The sequence below is a fragment of the Miniopterus schreibersii genome, assembly GCF_964146895.1.
Source record: "Miniopterus schreibersii genome assembly, chromosome: 16".
Lineage (NCBI taxonomy): Eukaryota > Metazoa > Chordata > Mammalia > Chiroptera > Miniopteridae > Miniopterus > Miniopterus schreibersii.
In genome coordinates, this window is record NC_138116.1 from 22,188,579 (window position 1) to 22,212,185 (window position 23,607).

At 42.5% G+C, this 23,607-nt stretch overlaps 2 protein-coding genes across 2 annotated transcripts; both read right to left on the reverse strand.

The window, feature by feature from the left end:
• Positions 1-2,322: 2,322 nt before the first annotated feature.
• On the reverse strand, positions 2,323-10,084 carry LOC308568800 (uncharacterized protein; the record flags this gene model as incomplete). The annotated part of the gene is made up of 3 exons (XM_081162010.1): positions 2,323-2,427; positions 2,727-2,790; positions 9,699-10,084. The coding sequence occupies 3 exons, from the start codon at positions 10,082-10,084 to the stop codon at positions 2,323-2,325; spliced, it is 555 nt and encodes a 184-aa protein (XP_081018136.1).
• A 7,063-nt stretch (positions 10,085-17,147) lies between these two features.
• Positions 17,148-23,589, reverse strand: LOC308568801 (uncharacterized protein; the record flags this gene model as incomplete). The annotated part of the gene is made up of 3 exons (XM_081162011.1): positions 17,148-17,260; positions 17,320-17,488; positions 23,362-23,589. The coding sequence occupies 3 exons, from the start codon at positions 23,587-23,589 to the stop codon at positions 17,148-17,150; spliced, it is 510 nt and encodes a 169-aa protein (XP_081018137.1).
• Positions 23,590-23,607: the final 18 nt, after the last annotated feature.

A 23,607-nucleotide genomic window follows, 5' to 3' on the forward strand; every position in this document is an offset into this window, starting at 1 on the left:
GACTGGCTGCCTCCTGCACAACATTCCCCGGGGATCGAGCCCGCAACCCCGGGCATGTGCCCAGACCGGGAATCAGACCATGATTTCCTGATTCATAAGTCGATGCTCAGCCTCTGAGCCATGCTAGCCAGACTATAAATGAGGTTTTGAGTGCCCCATCCATGTATCTGGGATCTTAGTGTGTTCAGGTCAATTTATACCAGCCAGAACTGCATGTCTATGCCTCAGGGTTTATTTCTTACAACAATAGAAAGTCATGCTGCCTGTGTGTGTCACCCTGAGAAAACATTCAACCACTACTTCTGAAGAGTTGTTTTGTAAAGAGTCGGCTTCCCCATTACCCAGTTAATAATCCTAATGTGTTTACATCATATCTGATATTTTCTCTTAGGTATAAGTTTCAGTTGCCCACAGTGATACTGGCTTAATAGTGCCCTTTTCCTCTACCAAGTCCACACTTCCCAACCAGAGACCTGCACTTTCCAAATACACTATGTGCCCTTGAATCTTTTCTTCAGAGTAACTCTTGGGAGAAACCAAACTATGGCATCACTTTACCTCCTCAGTCTCAAGTTCCTCATCTCTAAAATGGGAACATTTATACCTGCCCTGAAAATTTATTCAAGAATTGAAGATATGTAGATGAAGCACTGAGTGCACACCCAACAAATAGTAGGTCACCCAGAACATGTTAGTTTCTCATCTCCATCACCCAAACACCCACCAAGGAATAGCAGTCAGCAAGTCTGCTCTTGGCATTCTCTTCAGAGCATCCCAGATACACAGTCTCAGAAGTTAGCACATGTCCTGAATACCAGCCTGGTCAGCTCATCAGGGGTACCTCTGCTGTTCCCAAGGAGGTGATCCAGGTTCAAGTTTCTTCTAATTCTCTCAGAACCAGTGTAAAGCCTCACGTCAATGAATACTCAGGCAGCTTTGTTAGTTCAGGGCCAAAGCAGCCGCCTTCTGTCCAGCATGACCAGGAATGCACAGGCTCTGCTACTTTTCCTCTTTCTCACATTCTTCCAGTTACCCCGGAACACAAGTTTCTGTTTCTCTCAAATGCTTCATAGTTGACTCACAAAACACAGGAGATGGTTCTGTTTCCTTAGAAGGTTCAGGTATTCCGCATTACTCAAAATCATACTCTCTCATTGCTTAGTTTCTTTGTCCCCAACTTTGATCTTACCAAATTCTCTTAATTATATTTTGGACAGAATGACAAATTGCCATAAAGTTGGGGAACATAAAATGTTCTGCAGAAAATCACTTAATTCCCTTTTATTCTCTGTAGGTAAATCAGGAAGGAGGCTATACAAGAATTTGATTTCCATGATAGCAAAGAACAAGTCTCTTCCTTGTGAGGTCACACTGGATGCCCAGGAAAGCCTGAGTGGCTGAGCAGCGCCTGAGACAGGAAAGGATCCTGCACGCGGGCGAGCTCTAAAGTGCAGCCCTTGCTGCCCTACCAGCTAGCTGAGGTGTGGACACTGACTTGGGAAGAACTCTGTAAGTAGGTGCTATCTGCATGCACGTACAAGAGAACATCACTTCCATTGTTAAAGACGCTCAAATGAACATCGTGCTGGTGCTCAGTCCCAGGACTTATCCTAACTTGTCTTAGATAGAAACTTAAGTGTCATTGAGCAGAAGCAAAGGACACAGTGCTGGCTCTGAGTCTGCCCATTTGAGCTACATAACATGACCCTGTGAAACGTTCTCATATGGAGGGTGGAGATAATTATTTGTGGGAGACTATATGAGGCTCAGGATGGATAATGTATATGATATGCAACATGTGTATACATCCTTATCAGGAGTGCTGCACAGTAAAACAAAACACAATATGGAATGCACAGAATTTATTAAGAAATAAAGGCAAGACTCCCTGTATCTAGGGAGTCAACTCAAAGTGACCATGAGAAGAAAGCAGCATTACAAAAACCACGAGTGCACTGGAAAAGGAACAGGATCAGAAGAGTTTCAACAGTAACAGTAAATCTAAGTAGCAGTTACAAGAATTTGTTTTTCTAAGTAACATGGAGGGAGAGGGTGAAGATCCTGACCACAGAGTCAAAGCAGAGACCATGACCCCATTTTGAGGATGCACGAAGCTGGCACGTAATCCACACATGCGGGAGGAGGAGGACTGGGGTCCCTCCACACGCCACCACGCGGATTCGGAGGCTTTGTCAGCCGAATGAGTCACAGAACTCCTGGTGGAGCATGCTGTTGTCAGCAAAGTCTAGGACATGAATGTTTCCAAACTGGCGAGTCAGTTAACAGGTGTTGTGTGAAGATCGTGGTTCTTTGGTGAGAAGATCAGCAGCAGCAAGGGCGGCAGCAGGTGGTCCTGCAGCAGGTGGTCTGACAGCAGGTTGGGCGGCAGCAAGGCTGGCAGCAGCTGGACACACAGCAGGGGCGGCAGCAAGGCTGGCAGCAGCTGGACACACAGCATGGTCGGCAGCAAGGCTGGCAGCAGCTGGACACACAGCAGGGGCGGCAGCAAGGCTGGCAGCAGCTGGACACACAGCAGGGGCGGCAGCAAGGCTGGCAGCAGCTGGACACACAGCATGGTCGGCAGCAAGGCTGGCAGCAGCTGGACACACAGCAGGGGCGGCAGCAAGGCTGGCAGCAGCTGGACACACAGCAGGGGCGGCAGCAAGGCTGGCAGCAGCTGGACACACAGCAGGGGCGGCAGCAAGGCTGGCAGCAGCTGGACACACAGCATGGTCGGCAGCAAGGCTGGCAGCAGCAGGACCCACAACAGCTGGATCCACAGCAGGTGGGCTGGCAGCAAGGGGAGCAGCACATGGTGTCAGGGGTAGAAGGTGAGTTTCTGTTCAGAGGTGAGTTTCTCAGATTCTGATGACTTCTTCTGTGCTGGGGATTTTATACCCTGGGCCCCCGATGTTGGGACCAATAAGCAGGGCTTTCCTTGTTTTTGTTTGTGTTGTTTTGGTAATCACAGGGAAATTGTCAAGGAGGAAGTTATTCCCTAAGTGATTTGAATCTTTAGAAAATAAGTGTTGTATATGTTCTTAATTCATAATAGCTCATAGAAACTTTTTCAGAGTAAGGAAGGAGGTCACATCATCAGGCTAGTTCCTGCTTTGGTCATATTCCGGGCATGTGATAGAGGCCCTGGCAGCCTCATGAGGGTCAGTACATGTGTTTTGCTTCTTTGTCTGACTTAGGCTGGGAAGTTTCCCTGTGGTGTGTGTCATGATGCTGATATGTTCACAGGGACTAATTGAATCCATACCTGAGTCCCAGGCTGTTTGCCCACAAAAACCTGATTCTAGATGATGAGAGATGTCTCTTGGAGAAACCTGCCCCAGCTGTGTATCCCAGTTTTATCACAGACGCTTGGGTAGAGGACGTTTGGCGTTATCACTTCCACACGCACAGCAGAATCAAAGCACGTGGGCAAAAGCAGAGGCTGGGACTGAGAAAGCAGCAATCACTTTATGCCCAGGGCGACCAGTTATTCTTATTACGCAGGACAGAATTGCCCTGGACACGGGACTTTCAGGGATGTAACTTGGGCAATTCTGGGCAAACTGAGAAGGGCATGTGACTCCGGTCCTACCCTTGTTTACCAGCAGAGTCAGTGACCTCAAGTCACTGATGACGCTTTTAGTTCCCTCCCCTCCGCTCCCCTCTCTCTCTCCTTTTTCTCCCTCCCTTTCTCTCTCTCTTTTTACAAGAGAATTAGATTAGTTGATATGATACCTGGTTTATCTTTGGGGTCTAACATGTTTAAACTATTTTTAGGTGTACTATTCATTTTTAAAGTATGCAAATTATTAATTTCCAATTTGATAGATTATTAGAAAATGAACATACTCATGGTAATAATATCAGGTTAAGAAACAGACATTAACCCCACTCTCTCCAAATTATACCCCCTCACTCTTCCCCAGTGCTTGCTAATCACTCTGCTGACTCGTAACCCTACAGTTCAGTTTCACTCTTCTGGATCTTTACATAAAATGAAAGAGAACAGAACTGGTTTTTCTTTACATTATGATTGTGAGATTCAGCAGTATAACTACTTGTAGTTCATTTATTGCTGTTGCTGCAAAATCTTCCACTGAATGAATCTGACACAGTTTATTTGTTGACTGTCCCCTTGAGAAATACGTAGGTATTTTGCGGTTTGGGACTCTTAAAAATAGTGCTCCTACGAATTTTTTTGTATAAGTCATTTGACAAACATATATGAACATTTCTTTGGATGCTTACACACCTAGCAGTAGATTTCTCATAGAATTGCTTGGTCAAACTATTCTGTTCTCTGCGCAGGTCTTGCCCACCTTTCATTAGATTTTTTTCCTAGATATTTTATTTTTATGCTCTATGTAAGGTATAATATAAAATTTCATTTTTAACTGCTTCTGACATATAGAAAAACAGTTCATTTATGTATGAGTTGATCTTGTAACCAAATTCCCTCATTATTTTATTAATAGTTTACCAATACATTTTTGGTGGATATTTTACATACACAGTCATATCATCTACAGATGACGATAGTTTTAGTCATTTCCTTGCAGCCTTTTTATCTGGTAAATTTTTCCTTCTTTAGTCCACTGGTAGGCCCTACTGTTAAATATTGAATGAAATGGTGAAGTGGATTTTTGTGTGTGTGTTCTCTATAGAGTGGGGACAAATCTCCATATTTCGTAAGTAAATAGTAAGCTTTCTGTCTTTTTTGTAGATTCTTTCCATCAGGGGAACTAGGCTTTTTCTATTCCTATTTGCTGAGGCATTCTATATTTGAATGTGTTGAAATTTATAAAATGCTTTTTCTTTACCTATTGAGATAATCTGATGATTATTCTCTTTTATTCAGTAAATGTGATTTAAAAGCATTGATTCATGTTCAAATGTTAAACCAACCTTGCATTTCTGTAAACAGTTCAATGTGGTTATGATACGTGTATGGCGCCGGATTTGACTTGCTTGTATTGTGTTTAGGATACATGCTCTGATTGTATCCCACACACTTGTCCTTCAGTTTTTACACTATTTCCTCCACCTTCTTTAAGTAAGTGAACCCTGAATATGGCAATACCCTCCCCACTCCCTGTGACCCAATTTGAATCTGACGTGACTCCCTGCATTGGATTTTCGAGGCACTTGTATGAGCCACAAGATTAACCAGCAGTGCTCTTGCAGAGCAAGGCTTGGGGAACTAGTACTCTCTTTTAAACAGTACACTGGAGCCTGGCCAGCATGGCTCAGTGGTTGAGCATCAACCTATGATCCAGGAGATCGCAGTTCGATTCCCTGTCAGGGCACATGCCCAGGTTTCGGGCTCAATCCTCAGTAGGGGGCGTGCAGGAGGCAGCTGATCAATAACTCTTACCATTGATGTTTCTATCTCTCTCCCTTTCCCTCCTCCTTTCTCTCTCTGAAGTCAATAAAGATACATTAAACAGTTCACTGGAATATCCCATGGGTCACTTGCAGAAACACATGCTATGGAGGAATTCCAAGGGGAAACTTGGAACCAGATTGCTGAGATTTGTTATTTACTTTCAACAGAGGCAACAAATTTCTAATTGCCCGAAATCAATAACTGGGTGTTTTCACAATGATATTGTATTATTCTGGAGAACTTAAGTGAGAAATTGTCTTTAACACTCAACTCACATGATAGGAAGAGAAAATTACTACAGGATATGTAAGCATCAGCACAATTCACTGAAGAGACCCTGGGGGAGGAAAGTATGATTTAGGGATCAGAAATAACAAGCTGATGATATTGAATTATCACCTGATCAACAAACACATAAAATGTGGAAGCCCATGCAACTATCTAAGACAGACCTACTTCACTCAGTTTTGTATTTATAGTTTGGAAGAGATTGGAAAAGAAATCCCACAGTATCTAAAAATAGATTTTTTTAAATTAAATTTATTGAAGGTGGCATTGGTTAATAAGATTACATAGGTTTCACATGTACATTTCTATGAAACGTGATCTGTACTTTGATGACATGTAATATCATAATTGGCTCTTCAGTGTTATGGCAGAAATGAACCGAAAGGAAGTATGCACTAACATGTCAGAAATATCACACTTCGGGGAAGAGGGACTAGAGGGTTGTCCAAAGAACAGTAAAACAAAAGATGTAAGATTGTCCTGGAAAGAACTTAAAAGAGACAAAAAAAAAGGAGCACGGTAAAGCTGTGCAAAGGCACCTTAAAGAGAAAAGAACGGTTTCAACATTAGCAGAACTGACTCTAGCCTCGTTGAAGATTTTGTAAAAATGAATGCGTATTTCTTAGTCAACCATGGAAGCTGAGAGTCAGGGGAGGTGCACATGCAAAGGTGGCACAGGGGAGAGGGACCTGGGCATGTGTCTTCTAGTTCCGTAAGCAAGACCATGTTTTTAAAACATGAATGCATGAGATGCCACTAAGTACTAAGTGTTTCTGACTTAGCTCCTCTGGTTCCTTGTTCAGAAAGTAGCCTCCTAGTTGATATTTGAGGTCTTTTGGGGCATGCTTGCATAGAGAAATGACTCGCCCTACAGACTTAATGAAACCTTCAATGTTACACATAATGTTATAATTAATAAATTGCCACATTAGTTTTATAGATTTGGATAAAGTTGTTATTCCCTAAGATGTAGGCTCACCCTTTCTATGAAAATTGGATCATGTTTTTAAATCTCCAGGAATGAAGTTCAGCTGTGGTATGTTGTTAAGATAATGGAAAGACAATTTCCTTTTATCCCCAGGTTGAATGGATTACTTATTTCATGTAAGCCTGTGTTTTTCTTTAAAAATGCTTTGCCTTTGAATGCTTATGGACCTCAGAGAATGATAACCATGCCAGCAATCAATAAATTATACCAACTCAACAAGACAGAGATGTTTGGGGACTTCACAAACACTCAGGAATGCAGAGTCTTAGGGTCCTCTGATAAAATTTAGCTCCTGATGCTAAAAAAAACCCTGACACAGCATCTCAATACCTGCCAACTGGTTGTTTAGCTGCCGTGTAGATGCCTACAGTGATGTGAGTTCCTACCTCCACTGTAGCCTAGAGTGTTTGCTAACATCTCCCATAAACAGGGCTTCCTTACATGAGCATCCGTTCCCCCGGGCCCTCCGCATCTTTTCCTCACGAGATCACTTGTATTAGACAGTCTGAATGGCGTTGATGAGAAATTTCTCCCCCCCTTAGACAAACTGTCTCCTGATATTCTGTGCTGAAAAATCACATCCATTTTACTCTAATCTCTGCATGTTTTCCCCACCTCGTGGGATGCACTTCTAAGTAAGGGCAGCAATTCCCTGGGGACTGCATGAACTTGAAGATGCTCAGCCTCCACACCCCACCCGCCCCCTCCACCAAGGCCCTTATCACTGACCTTTCCAACTAGAGCTTTATTGTTAAGATTTCGTGCTTAACAATACTTACCCTGTATATTCTAAATATATTAGGATCCGTTTCAGTGGAACAAAAGGTCCATGAAATATATGGACGTTTGCATTCGTTCCTCATTACTTTTATCTGTGTTACTTTTAAAAAATGCTTCTCATTTCACACATCTGCTTCCTGTATCAGATCCCTCAAAGATAATGCATGTATTTACCTCTTATTATATCTTCAAACATATGTTCTATATTGTGGGAGTAGAAGACACTAGATCTTGGTTATGGATATTAGAGTCATATAGAACAGGACAGTTGTTCTTCAGTACCCACGGGGATTGGCTCTCGGACCCCCATGATACCAAAATCTGCAGATGCCCAAGTCCCTTAGATAAAGTGGTGCAGTATTTGCAGATAATCTATGCACATCCTCTTGTGTACTCTAAATCATCTCTAGATTACTTACAATACCCAATGCCATGTAGATGCTATGTAAGTAAGTACGGTCTGACATCACAAATGACAGGAATACATTCTGAGAAATGCGTCGATGGGTGATTTTATTGTTGTGAGAACATCAGGTGCACCGGTATGTGCACAAGAGAACATGCACAAAGTAGCCATGGTGGCGGGCATAGACGCTTTGTGTGGACCAACAACACGGCTCTCACCTCGGCTGCCCCTGCTGTATATGCTGTTGTCATAAGCAGAGAATGGAACTGAGCCCTTATCGATAATATCAATCGTGAAATTCACTACCCCACAGGGAGGCTAGTGTTTGCATCAGACACTTCCACCTTGAAAAGATAGCGGTTCTTCCTCACTGCCCTTGCATGTGTGGTGCACAGAGTTGTCTTCCCTGTCTGCAATGGTACCCACCAGCTCACAGTATATTGTCACAGGATCCTGGATAGCATCACTTTGGAACCAGGAACCCACTCTATGATGAACAGGGTCAACAATAGGCATGAGATCGTGGCATCTACTTGTCCTACCAGACATCACATGACAGAAATTGTAGGCCTGATGAGAAATTAAAATAGCCTCTTAGATGTGCAGCAAAGACACCAACTTAGAGGTGACAACCTGCAGGGTTAATATACTGTCTTCTGGATGTGGACTATACCTCAATCCAATGGCCATTATATGGTTGACATATATGTAGGACCACCTATATCCATAAAAAAAGTGGGCAGAAGTTGGCGTGAACCTTCTCAAATTACCTCCCAGTGACATACTTAAGAATCTGTGCTTCTCATGTTATAATACCTTTAGGCTCTCCTGGGCTGAAGGTTTAACTCCTCTGAAAGGCACGTTTTTGTCAAGATACACAACTATCCTCTGGCCATTCTGGACTCCTAGAAAGCAGTTACTATTTGGTGGGGGTCATTATCTTGAAGAGGTAGAGAGCAGGGAGAAATACATATGGAACGCAGGATTTCACTGGCGTGTCTTATGGTGGGTTCAAGCTCAGTGACAACCACAAATGAGCAGTGACAGCAACCACAGCTTGCCAACCGATGTAACTGGAGTCTCAGACCTACATCTTGGAGATGCAGACGCGGTCTGACAGCAGGTTGAACAGGAACAGAACACCCAGTCCTGGATCTGAGTCTGTTCATTATTAGCTGTGTGACATTGCACAATGAACAGTTTGTGTGTTTTTTCTGAAAGTTGGAGATAATAATAGTGAGGTGTGTGTGCTCTTACGATGCTCAGAGTGAATGATGCATATAGTATGCAATATGTATTTAAATGAATTCTGTACAATAAATCAAACACAATATGGATGAATTATGATATATAATTTATTAAGAAACACAGGCAAAACTCCTGCTTCTACAAAGATCTCAAAGTGATCAGAAAAGAAGGCATAATACAAGAACCATGAGTACATTGATAAAGAAAATATGATTATGAAAATTGTTGATCAATTTCAGAAACCTATGAAAAAGTTATGAGAATTTTTTCCTAAGTTATTTAGAAGACCTGGGTGATCCTATTTCACAATCAGTCAAGACGATAATTCCATATTGAGGATGCACAGAACTAACACATGATCCACATGCACAGGAAGAAGTCCTGTGACCTCCGTGAAGCTGACTCAGAACTTTGAAACAGGTAGCTGAGTCACAGAAATGATGGTCCCAAATGATGGTGTCAGCAAAGTCAAGGAAGGCAATTTATTTCCTTAATGGTGGGTCAGTTCACAGAAGGTGTTTATGTGGATGGTGGTTCTCTGGCAGGGTGATCAGCAGCAGCAGGGCTGGCAGCAGCAGGATCCGCAGTCATAGGCTATGCACCCAGGCACGCAGCAGCAGGTGGGGTAGTAGCAGGTTCTGCAGACGTGCACAGGACAGCAGCAAACCTGTTGGCAGCAGGGTGTGCAGCAGCAACTGGGGCGGCAGCAAGGCTGGCAGCAGCAGGACCCACAGCAGGTGGGCTGGCAGCAGGGGGTGCTACAGCAGCAAGGCTGGCAGCAGCTGGACACACAGCATGGGCGGCAGCAAGGCTGGCAGCAGCAGCAGCTGGGCCGGCAACAAGTGGTCCTGCAGCAGGTGGTCTGACAGCAGGTTGGGCTGCAGCAAGGCTGGCAGCAGCAGGACCCACAGCAGCTGGGCCTGCAGCAGGTGGTTCTGCAGCAGGTGGTCCTGCAGCAGGTAGGCTGGCAGCAAGGGGAGCAGCACATTTTGTCAGGTGTGGAGGGTGGGTTCCTGTTCAGAGGTGAGCTTCTCAGATTCTGATGATGTCTTCTCTCCTGGGGCTTTTATACTCTGGACCCCCAGTGATGGGACCAATAAGCAGGACTTTCCTCTTTGTTGTTTTCATTGTTTTGATAATTACTGTGGAATTGTCAAGGAGGAAGTTGGTCCCTTTGTGTCTTGAGGGTTCTATAAATTACTGTCCGATCTTCTCTGTAATTGGGAATCCCACTGAAGAATCTTTTACAGAAATGAGAGTCGGGAACCTCCCCAGCAACATTTCAGGTCACGTGACACCACCTGATCGCGTGTTACTTCCTGCTGTTTGAAGGAGGTCAGAACAGGGGTGTCCTCTCAGTGTTGTTCCCTGGGCCATGTTTAGATTAGGGGTGCCCTGAGCGGTCAGGAGCTGATGGGTCTGTGATTACTGAGGCCCTGCGTGAATCTGATTCCCAGAAAGTGGGATTCAAGGCTCAGCCCGTATCTGCCTGCGGCCTCCGACTGGAAATGTTTCCTGTCCTGTGGGAGAGTCTTGGTGCTTGGCCACTGTTTCTCTAAGCAGGTCAGCACCCGAACAGGACGGCGCAGAAGCCGCCCCCGGGCTTCAGAGCCTCAATCCGTTCATGTTCCCTCTGTTTTCTCACTTGGGCAGTATCTCAGGTGGGACATTCCAACTTGCACATACTTTCTTACACAAATTGAGGCAAATTGGTGGGATAAGGTGATGGCCAAAATATATTTAAATACAGAAATTTATATATTTCAACAAATGTGGAAAATTATCACATAAATTTTTGAATGTGTTTCTGCCCCATTCTCTCTTCTAGGGACATATGTAGGCGTGAAATTGCCATGTTTTAGCATATAGTCAACAATTTAGAAAGAATAGAACAGTGTTTCTACATTTCACTACCAACAGTCTTTTCTGCTGTCCCGGATATTGTGAGCCTTCTGAATTCTACTGGTTTATGTCTATGCTTTTTTCCCCCTTGAGGTATAATTGAAGTATAACAGTGTATTAATTTCAGATTTCAAACATATTGATTTGATATTTGTATATATTGCAAAATGATCACAATAACATCTGTTACCATCCATAATTATAAATTTTTTCTTGTGATGAAAACTTTAAGATGTTCTCTCTTAGTAACTTTCTAATACACAATATAATATTATGTGCTATAGTCAGCATTTTGTACATTACATCCCCATGACTAATTTATTTCACAACCGGGATTTTGTCTTTTCACCCCCTTCATCCATTTGCCCACCCTACGCACCCACCACTGCCTACTACCAATGTGTTCTCTGTACCTATAAGCTCAATTTTGTTTTTTTATATTCCATATATAAGAGAGATCATATGTTATTTGTCTTTTTCTGTCCGACATGTCATTTAGCATGATGCTCTCAAGGTCTAGATGTCCCAGATAAAAAGTTTTTCTTTTCTTTATGTTTGAATAATATTCCATTTTTCATCCATTCATACATCAATGGACATTTATATTGTTTTCATATCTTGGCTTTTATAAATAATGCTGCAGTGAACATGGGATGCAGATATCTTTTCAAGTTAGTGTTTTTGTTTTCTTCAGATAAATACCTAGAAGTGGGATTTCTAGATCATAACATAGTTCTGGCTTTTAATTTTTGAGGCACCTCCACACTGCTTTCCGCTGTGGCTGCACCAATTTACATTCCCAGCAGCAGTGCACAGGATTCCCCTTTCCTCCACATCCTCACCAACACTTGTGACCTCTTGTCTTTTTTATTATTATCATTGTAACAGCTGTGAGGTGATATTTCATTGTGTTTTAATTTGCATTTCCCTGATGGTTAGTGATGTTGAGCACCTTTTCATGTACCTTTAGCCAAGGGTATGTCTTTGGCAAAATGTCTATTCAGATCCTCTGCCACTTTTTAATTCAATTGTTTGTTTTCTATAGTTGGACGAGTTTTTTATATATTCTGGATATTAACCCCCATTAGGTATATGATTTGCAAATATTTTCTCCCACTCAGTAGGCTGACTTTTCATTTCGTTGATGCTTTCCTTTGCTCCGTAGAAGCTTTTTAGTTTGATGTAGTTCCCCTTGTTTATTTTATTGCCTTTGCTGTTGGTGTTATATTCAAAAAAGCACTTGCAGGACCAGCATCGAGGAGCCTACCACCATGTATTCTCTTAGGAGTTTGGTGGTTTCTGGTCTTATGTTCAAGTCTTTAACTCATTTTTACTTAATTTTTTTGTATGGTATATAATAGTGGTCCGGTAACGTTCTTGTGCATATTTTTCTAACATCATTGATTGAGGTGACTGTCTTTCCCCCAGTGTGTGTTATTGGCTCTTTTGTCATAAATATATTAACCATATATGTGTGGGTTTGTTTCTCAGCTCTGTTCTGTTTCCATGATCTATGTCTGTTTTTATGCTGATACAATACTGTTTTGATTGCAATAGGTGTGTAATACAGTTTGAAATCAGGAAGTATGATGCCTCCGGATTTGCTCTTGTTTCTTGAGATGGCTTTGGCTGCATATCTGGGTTTTGTGGTTCCATATTAATTTTAGTATTTTTTTTCTCTTTCTGTGAAAAATGCCATTGGAAATTTCATAAGGATTGCATTTACTCTGTAGATTGCTTTGAATAGTTGAACATTTTAACAATATTAATTTTTCCAATGCATGAGTGCAGAATGTATTTCCATAGTTTGTGCCCTCTTCCATTTTAGTCTCTTTGATGCAATTATAAATGAATTGTTATCTTAATTTCCCTTTCAGGTAGTTGGTTGTAGGTGTGTAGAAAAGCAACAGATTTTTGTATGTTGATTTTGTACCTTGCAGCTTTTCTTCATTTGTTGATTAGGTCTGTGGGTAGTCATGCCCCACTTTTATAACTTTTTTAGTAAAAGGTTTATCTTCACCTTAAGCAAGCCCTGTTCATTGTTCTTGTGCACGTAGATTAACACACCTTTGAAGTGCCAGAGTAAACCTCTTTTTTTGGACCCCTTGGAGGTGGAACCACCCTCAAGGAAGCACATAATCTTGTTAAAGATTCTGCAATCCAATCATAGAGATTTCCCCACCTTACTTTCTCCCACCTTAAATTCTATTCTTAATTCCAAATGTGTAAAAATAACTATAACTATTATTATGCAGAGCAATTAAGATCTTGCTTCCCAGCAGGATCCTTCATTTGGCTCAAATAAACTCTTCAAAAATTCTCTACAGGCTTGGATGTTCTTACATCAACAGTTCTAATGTGTTTTTTTGGTGGTGTCTTCTGGTTTTTCTACATATAATATACGTCATCTGCAAACAGTCAGTTTATTTCTTCCCTTCTGATTTGGATACCTTTATTTTTTTTAATTTTTAGTATTTTTTAACTAATTTCTCTGGCTAGGACTTGCAAAACTGAGTTGTATTCAAGTGGTGAGAGTGGGCATTCTTGTCTTGTTTCTGATCTTAGTGAAAAGCTTTCAGCTTTTCACCATTGAGCATGACGTTAGGTGTATGCTTGTCATATGTGGCCTTTATTATGTTGAGGTACATTTCCTTTAACCCATTTTGTTGAGACCTTTTAGCAAAAATTGATGATGACTTTTGTCCATTCCTTTTCATGCATCTATTGATGCATCTATTGAAGTGGTCATATGATTTTATACTTCATTTTGTTTATGTGCTATATCACGTTGGCTTGCAGATGCTGTACCATTTTTGCATTCCTGGAGTAAATGCCACCTGATTATGCTGTATGATCCTTTTAATGTGTTGTTGAGTTCTGTTTGCTAATTTTTTGTTAGGAATTTTGCATTTCTGTTCATCAGGGATATCCGCCTGTAATTTTCTTCTATTGTGGTGTCCCTGTGTGGTTTTGGTATCAAGGTAATGCTGACCTCAGAAAATGGTTTTGGAAGTGTTCCTTCAATCATGTTACTAGTAAACACTCTGTTTAAGTTTTCTACTTATTTATGGTTTAGTCTTGGTAGGTTTGTGTTTCTAGAAATGCATCTGTATCTTCTGCGTGGTCCAAGTTGTTGGCATGGGGTTGTTCTCAATATTCTCTCAGGATCCTTTGTATTTCTGTATTAGTTGTAAGGCCTCCTCTTTTGTTTTTTATTTTATTTATTGAGCCTTCTCTTGTTTTCTCTTGCTGAGTCTGGCTAGAGGCTTGTCAATTTTGTTTATCTTTTTAAAAGAACGGCTCTTAGTTTCCCTGATATTTTCTATTGCTTTTTAAGCCACTGTTCTGCTTATTTCCACTCTGATCTTTGTAACTTCCTTCCTTGTAGTAACCTTGGGCTTCCTCTGTCCCCCTTCTTTGGCTCCTTGGGGTGTAAGCGTTCTTCCTCTCCTCGCCCTCCCTATTCTTCCTTTCCCTTCCTCCTGTTCTTCTCATTTTGGAAAGTGTGGCTGTCCACCACCTTGGTGAGGCAGAGACTGGCCTGAGAGGACCAAGGGCAGATTGTACATGAAGTTTTCAATCCCTCACTGCTAGGGACTGAATGTTTGTCTCCTCCCAAAATTCCTACGGGGAAACCATAATCCCCAGTGTGATAGCATTTGAGGTGGGCTCTTTGCAAGGTAATTAGGTTTCGATGTGGTAGGAGGATGAGCCCCCATGATGTCATTAGTGCACTTATGAGTGAGAGAGACCAGAGGCATGCCCCCCACCCTCGCCGTTAGAGGGTACAACAAAAAAACAGCCATCTGCAGGCCAAAAATATTTCCAACCACGCACCTAACCTTCCAGCCCTTGAACTTAAACTTCCTAGCTTGCAGAACTCTGAGAAATAAATGTTTTTGTTTGAGCCACCCACTCTATAGTAGTATGTTATAACGCCCCAAACTGACTGAGACACCCACCCACATATCTTAGACTTAGAGGGCTCAGACCAGTTTCCTTCTGCCAGATGTGAAGTGTTATGTCTTAGGGCTCTCTTCATGCAACAGGAAGTCATGCTGCCTGTGAAGTCACCTAAGAAAAGCATTTGACCAGTGATTCTGCAGAGCTGATGATAAAGACCCTGGCCCCTTTGTTCATCAAGTAAGACAGTTCTAAATTGTGTGTTTTCTGTCATTTATGATAGTTTGCGTCAAGTTTAAGCTTCAGTTGCAAACTGTGATACTGGCTTCCCATGCACCTTTCCCTGCATCATCTCCTCAACTCGCTGCCAGTGTGGTCTGCACATCCTAAATAAACTATGTGCACTTGAATCTTTCCTTGGGATATTTTTTCTGAAAAGGAAAGCTATGACTTTCAGTAACCTCTTTTAGTCTTAATTTGTTCTCTAAAATGAGAATATATCTTCCAACATTGACATTTTCTTCAGGAATTAAAGATAAGCACCTAAGGCATTTAATAAATATCTAGCAACTACTAGGCAATCCAAACATGTTAGTTCATCTCATTCAACCAAAAATTCACCAAGAGACAACAGTCAGCAAGTCTGCTCTTGGCAGGCTCTTCAGAACATCCCAGATACACAGTCTCAGAAGTTGGCATGTGTCCTTTATATGGGCCTTGTTAGGTCATCAAAGGTCCCTCTACTACCCTCTAGGGGTTAAGGCAGATCCCAACTCTTAAGTCCTTTCAGAGCCAGAATCGAGCTTTAACTCCCTGACTGATCTAGCAGCACCACTGTACAGTGCAAAAAGTGCCAGCCTTCTGTCCCATGACTCCTGTGAGCACACAGATCCTTCTACTTTTCTTCTTACTCAGATTCTCCTGATTCCCAAGTTTTGAGTCACAAGTTTTCTCTTACCTCAGATGTCTCATTTTTATCTCACACAAAACAAAGGGTTGTTCTGCCCCCTTATATGGTTGAGAGGTTATGGATTGCTCAAATTCATAAATGCCCATTGTGTTGTTTCTCGATCCCTGATTATCTTATGACTCAATTTTTTTAAATCATTTGGTCCAGAAGATCAAATGGTGATAAATTGGAGGAATACAACATATGGTTCATTTAGGGGGAAGGAAATGACTTAATTCCTTGCTCTGCTGATAGCTACTCAGGAGAAGATGTCAGTTCAGAATCTGATTTGCATGAGACTCAGGAAGAAGTCCCTTTCAATGAGACTGTCAAGATGACATAAGGATGCTAAAAATAATTAGATGCAGATGAGTGGCTGAACAACACCTGAGACAGGAAAGACTCTGTCCTCAAGAGGGGGCTAAAATGCTGTCCCTCCTGCCCTAACATGCAGCTGCAGGGACTGAGCTGTGGGACACTGACTTAGAAGGAATATTGTAAACAGACATTATCCGTACATATGAGGGATTATTCCTGCCATTGTTGAAGTAGAAAATCAGTTTCACATCTTACTAGACCTCAGTACTCAGTGTCACTGCTACTTGTATTGACATGTGAATGAAGGTGCCCTTGAGCAAGAACAGAAGAGCCCATCCTGGATCTCAGCATGTCCATTATTAGCTACATGACATTGCACAATGAGATTTTCTCATCTAAAAATGTGGATAATAATTTGTGGCAGGCTGTTTTGCAGTTCTTATTGGGTACTGCACATGGGATGCAATAAGAGTATGAGTTCCGACGTCAGGACTACTGTACAGCAAAAGAAAACACAATATGGGATAAAAATGTTAGAGATTTTATTAAGAAGCATACAGATCCCAGCATCAAGGGAGTGTTTTCAAAGTGATTATGAAAATAAGAAATAGGAGAAAGAACTATGCATACATTGAAAAGAAAACATGATTATGAAGACACCGGTTGATTGCAGAAACCTATTAAAAAGTTATGAAGAGAAGTTACATAAAGGGAGCAAGAGATCCTGACCCCAATTGAAAACCAAAAGCATTACTTCTCATCGATGATGTATGAAGTTGTCACATGGTCCATGCACATGGGAGAAACAGAATTGAGGGAAATTGTCTGCACTGCATCAAACTGATTCACAAGTTCCTAAATAGCCAGATGAATAATAGAGATTTTGGTGATAACATGCTGGTTCTCATCAAAGTCAAGGTAGTGAATTGTCTTAAATGGCACATTAGTTAACAGAATGTGTTGTCTCCAGATGGTGGTTCTATGGGGAGATGATCAGCAGCAGCAAGGCTGGCAGCAGCTGGACACACAGCAGGGGCGGCAGCAGGTGGTCCTGCAGCAGGTGGTCTGACAGCAGGTTGGGCGGCAGCAAGGCTGGCAGCAGCAGGGCCCACAGCAAGGGCTGCAGCAAGGCTGGCAGCAGCAGGGCCCACAGCAAGGGCTGCAGCAAGGCTGGCAGCAGCTGGACCCACAGCAAGGGCTGCAGCAAGGCTGGCAGCAGCTGGACCCACAGCAAGGGCTGCAGCAAGGCTGGCAGCAGCAGGACCCACAGCAAGGGCTGCAGCAGGTGGTTCTGCAGCAGGTGGTCCTGCAGCAGGTGGGCTGGCAGCAAGGGGAGCAGCACATTTTGGCAGGTGTGGAGGGTGGGTTCCTGTTCACAGGTGAGTTTCTCAGGTTCTCACGGCTCCTTCCTTTCTGGAGCTTTTATACACGGGCCCCAGATGTCGGCACCAATGACCGGGGTTTTCCTTGTTCCTGTTGACGTTGTTGTCCACAATCCTCTTGGACATTTTAAAGAGGAAGTTGTTCCCTAAATGTGATTAATCTTTTCAAAAGAAGTTCTTAATCTATTTCTGAATTGAAAAAACTCTTAGAGAACTTTTTTTAGATAAAAGGGATGGTCACATTATAAGCATGTTTGTGCTCCGAATACTGTCAGGTCCTGTGATCCGTCTAGTTCCTGCCGGCCTGGGCAGGACAGAGCAGTGGTGACCCTGTGCCTAATCGGTTTACTCCAGAGTCCTAATGGCCACTGGCTGTACAGTACTCTTATTTCTTTTAAATGAAGCATTTAGATGTGGAGATATGATACCTGAAGTATCTTTGAATATTATCATATTGAAACCATTTTTGTGATTTAACATTCATCTTAAAAAGTGCTCAGATATATAATTTTCAACTTATAAATTATTATTTCCAATTTAGTATCAATTGAGAAATAGAATCTATCCCATCTCCTGCAAATTATAGCACTCACTCATTCCCAATATGGGTATTTTTAAACTTTATATGAATGAAATAATATAGGCTTGGCTACTTTCTCTTTAGTAGATTGTGAGACTCAGCCGTGTATTATCGGTAGTTCATTCATTCCCCTTGCTGAGTAATGTTCCACTGAATGAATCAGATACAACTAATTTGTTTACAGTGATATATATGTATGTGGATTGTTGGCAGTTTGGGACTAGTACAAACAGTGCTGCTGTGAATGTGTTGGTGCAGGTCCTTTGGGAAATGTACATGAACATTTCTGTTGGATAAGCATCTACAAGTAGAATTGTGCAGAGAATTGCTCATAGTGTATCCTAGGGATTCATTTTTTTATTTTAGTATATGTTATACTTAAAATGTTAATTTCTAATTGTTTCTGACATACATAGAGACAATTCATGTTTGTATGTTGACCATGTAACCAAACTCCCTTATTATTTCTGATAGTTTATTAATAGATTTTTGGACATTTTACATGCACAGTCATATCATCCACACATGACAGGATTGCCCTTCTCACATTGACCTTAAGACACAAACAGGAGCAGAACCAATTTATGCAGGCACTTTAAAGAGGAGGCATGTTATCAAGATGAGCGGAGTATCTGCTGCCCTGGGTGCGGACTTGTAGGAATGAATGTGTGTTTCTTAAGTGGCGAGTGGCAGTGAACCCTGGAAGTGCAGAGTCAGGAGAGGCCCTCAGGCAAAGGTGGGCAGTGCCCAGCTAGCACCGCACAGAGAGGGGAGGACATTGCACCTGAGTCTTCCAGCTCCTTAGGCAAGAGCAGGTGCTTGACCTGAATGCAGGAGGTGCCACTAAACGTTTTTGTTTTTTCCAAATTATTTCTTCTGATTCTTAGCTCAGAAAATAACCTTTCTGTTATTATTTGTCCACCCTTTTAGGCATTTGAGTACAGAAAAACAACTAGTGAAATAGAGTGTAAAAACTACAGTAGCTTCAGGTATAATTGTGAGTGATAATTGCCATATTAGTTTATGAGGATCAACAAAGTTGTTATGCCTCAGGGGCAGGGGATGGGGGCTCATCCTTTGTGTGTAAATGAGATCAGATGCCTGCGTCTGCAAGAATCAAATCCAGGCTTATAGATTTGGCAAAATTATAAAACTCAACTTGAAAAAATTTTGAAAGAGAGCTTCTTTTTCTCCTAGAAATGGACAACAATTTCATGGCACCCTGTAATATTTGTTTCGATGTTCTGCTTGAATGCTTGTGGACTTCTGAGAATGACAGCATTGGCCCAAGCAATCAGTTATTGTGCTCGAGCAAGACGGAAAATTTAGCCCCGGCCCATTCACTCAGTGGTTCGAGCGGCATCCCGCAGATCGAAGCGCAGCGCAGGTTCGATTTCTAGCCAAGGACACGCACCGCGGGTTCAGGCTCCAGGCCCGCCCCGGCCCGGTGGGTGTGTCTCTCTCACATCCATGTTTCTCTCTCTCTCCTCCGCCCTTAAAAAAATTATTTTTTAAATCAATGGAAAAAATATCATTGACTAAGGATTAAAAAAAGAAAGACAGAATTTAGAGGCCTCAGAGAGACTCGTTAGTGGAAAATGCCCTTGGAGTCCTCGGAGAGAATTCACTCACAGACACAGCAAACCAAAGATGCAGTATCCCGGTGTCTGCCGACTGGTAGTTCAGTAGACGCTTCGGTGCCTGTAGTGATGTGACTTCCTACCCCAATGGTAACCCGTCCCATTTGCTGGCATCTCCCATCAAACAGAGCTTCCTTGTGTGAGTGCCCACCCTCCCGGGCCTCCAGGCCTCCTGGGCCTCCCGCATCTTTTGCTCACTGGCTCACCTGTGGTTAGACCGTGAGAGCAGCGTTGCAGAGCAGCTCCTCCCTCATTGCACACCTTGTCTCCTGCTGGTCCCTGCTGCAAAATCTCATTCCCTTCCTGCTGCCCACTGGCGTGTTCCCTCCTCATGGGATGCACTTCTGACTAAGGACAGCATTTCCCTGTTGACTGCATGAATTTCCTGGTGTGCATTCTTTCCCAAGGCCCTTGTCACTAACCTTGAAAATGGATCTTGATTCTTAAGCTAAAGTTCAGAGTTGTTTCTCAAAATATTCTAGATGTTATCAGATTTTGGTTTAGTGGAATGAGATATCCTCACACTATACAGCCATATTTATTTTATTGCTCTTATGACTTGTGTCTGTGTCGGTTCTGTAAGATGCTTCTAGTTTGCCTTATCCTTTTTCTGTACTAAATTTCCTCCAAGATTGTGCACCTATTTAGCTCTGATTTTATTTTCAACCGTAAGTTTTCTCTTGTGAAGGTAGAATACAATATATTTTGGTTATTGGAATTAAAATCATATGGAAGAGGCCTCAGTTCCTGGTCTGCCACTGACTATCTGTATGTTTAGGGGGAAAGATAGAATACACTTAAAGCAACTCATGAATTATTTCTCAGCACACTGTGTGATCATCCTTTCCAAATACTTCTGTATTTTTCAACTACCATCTTACGTATTGTCTACCGATGGATTAATCTGGATGTGTTTCTTCCTTCATTTTCCCTGGGTTGGCCAGTCTGCTGGCAGTACCTTCTTGGAGACACCACAATTCACATATTTTCCATGGATATCACAAAACAAATTATTTCCTCACTCTTATTTTTAGTAGAGAACAGTTTCTTTTCCTTTTTTTCCTTAATAACGTAAGGTTTTGGTCTCTTTTGCTTATCTCTGTATCCATGACTTAACACAAACTGTAAATTTGTGTTACAAATTATAAACACCCAAAACAAGGAATAAAGATAGGTCTTGGCACATCCAGGGAGAAGAGCGCAGGGTAGTGCTGACCTCCATGACTAATGAACAAAGGGATGATTAATTCTTAGCACAATCCCATTTTATTCCTGAACAGCCTGAAATTATTATAATGTATGGACATGGAACACCTTAAAATTCATCAATTGATAACCAATTGATAGCAGATTTTATGCCCAATGGAGAGTTTTTATGAAAATAAATTGACAACTTCTGATTTCAAAGGCAGTGGATAGAGGGAACATTCTCAATGAAAAGAAATGTGAATAGTACATTGAGTGTTATTTATATACGGATGCATTTTGTGGATAAAAGATGGCCTGAGGAAAAGATGTTAATTGACTGTTTGCAAGTGGTGAAAGACCTGACTGACTGGTCTGAGCCCTGGAAGGAGTAAGGGTGGAATAAAGGCGTTTGTGGAAGAATCTTGTCGATGGAGATGGTCTGTGGGCAGAAAGTGTTTCTGCTTTGTGTTCCCGTCAATGCTGCCTAGAGAGTACCCACCGCTTAGGAGACACTGGACATGTGTGAGCTTGACATTGCTCATCCTGTGTCCCTTCTCAGGTGCACCAACACGTGCACAGGGAGCAGGAGCCAAGTAGCCATGGAGGAAGGGACAGAGGCTTTGTGTGGACTTCCCCTCCCCATGGCTCCCTGTGTTCTATGTGCTGTTGTCATGAACAGAGAATGATGTTGAACTCTTATCGATAATATCAATCATGAAAACAAACACCCACACAGAGGCAATGTTCTACGTGGTACCATTTCCACATTGAAAAGACAGCAATTCTTCCTTACTGTGATTGCGGGGCTGGCACGTAGAATTGTCTTCCCTGTCTGCAGCGCTAGCCACCAGCTTACAGTGTATTGTCATGGGATGCTGGGTAGCAACATTTTAGACCACGAGACCCACTTTATGACGAACAAGGTCAACAGTCGGCACATAACCATGGATCTACTTGTCCTGTGGATCTACTTGTCCTACCAGACATCACATGACAGAGAAATTGCTAGCCTCATAAAAAATTGGAATGGGGTTCTAGATGTGCAGCAAAGACACCACCATAGAGGTGACAACCTATGGGACTGATATATTGTCTTCTGAGTGTGCTATATATTTTGATCCAATAACCATTATTAGGTTGAAACATATGTAGTACTATATATATCCATAAAAGTTAGGACCCATGGATTGAGCAGCAATGGGTGAGAGTAAGGGTGACCCTCTCACTTTAACGCCCTGCAACATACTTGGGAATCGGCTTCCTATCCCATCATGCCCTTAGGTTCCTCCGGATTGGAAGTTTCACTTCTATGAAAGGCACTTTTTTTGTCAGGGTCATAATCTAATTATACAACTAGAGTCTGGTCCATTTGGACTTTTCACGTCAGTAGAATAACAGGCAGGGAAAGCAGTCACTATTTACTGAGTAATAATTACCATGAAGAGGTAGAGCATGAAAAAGTGCATGTGGAATGTGGGAATTTACTGGAGTGTCTCATGGTGTGTTCGTGCCCGAAGACAACCTTAGCTGAGCAAGGACAGCACCACAGCTTATCAAGGGTGTAGTAACTCGAGGCTCAGACCTCTACATCCTTGACATGTAAACGTAACTGCGTTTGAGCAAGAACAGAAGACCCAGACCTGGATCTGAATCTGTTCATTATTAGCTTGTGACATTACACAGTGAATTTGTTTTTTTCTGAAATTGTAGATAATTGTGGGGGGCTAGTATGATGCTCAGAATGGATGATGCATATAGTATGCAATAGGTATTTAAATCCCCATTATCAGGAATGCTGTTCAATAAATCACACATAATAGGGATGAATTATGGTATAGACTTTATTAAGCAACACATAGAGAAGAGTCCTGCACCTAATAAGACAATTCAAAGGGATCCTGAAAGAAGAAAGCCTTATACAGGAATCATGAGTACATTGTAAGGAAATATGATCATGAAGATTATTATTCAGATACAGAAACCTATGAATAAATTATGAAGGTTTGTTTGACTAAGTTATTTACAAGGAGCCATTGATCCTGACTTAGAGTCAAAGCCAAGATCATGACTGCATATCGAGCACGCACAGAGCTGGGACACGATCCGCATCCACGGGAGGAAGAGAACCGATGGAAGTCCCCTGCACCGCATGAAGCTGACTCTTTAAACGGGCAGAAGAGTCACAGAAGTTATGGTCCCAAATGCTGGCTGTCAACAAAGTCCAGAGGTGAATTTGTTTCCTTAATGACAAGTCAGTTGACAGGAGGTGGTTCTCTGGCAGGGTGATCAGCAGCAGCAGGGCTGGCAGCAGCTGGACCCGCAGCCATAGGCTATGCACCCAGGCACGCAGCAGCAGGTGGGGTGGTAGCAGGTTCTGCAGACGTGCACAGGACAGCAGCAAACTTGCTGGCAGCAAGGCTGGCAGCAGCAGGACCCGCCACAGCTGGACCCACAGCAGCTGGGCTGGCAGCAAGGAGTGCTACAGCAGCAAGGCCGGCAGCAGCTGCTCACACAGCAAGGGCGGCAGCAAGGCTGGCAGCAGCAGGACCCACAGCAGCTGGGCCTGCAGCAGGTGGTTCTGCAGCAGGTGGTCCTGCAGCAGGTGGGCTGGCAGCAAGGGGAGCAGCACATTTTGTCAGGTGTGGAGGG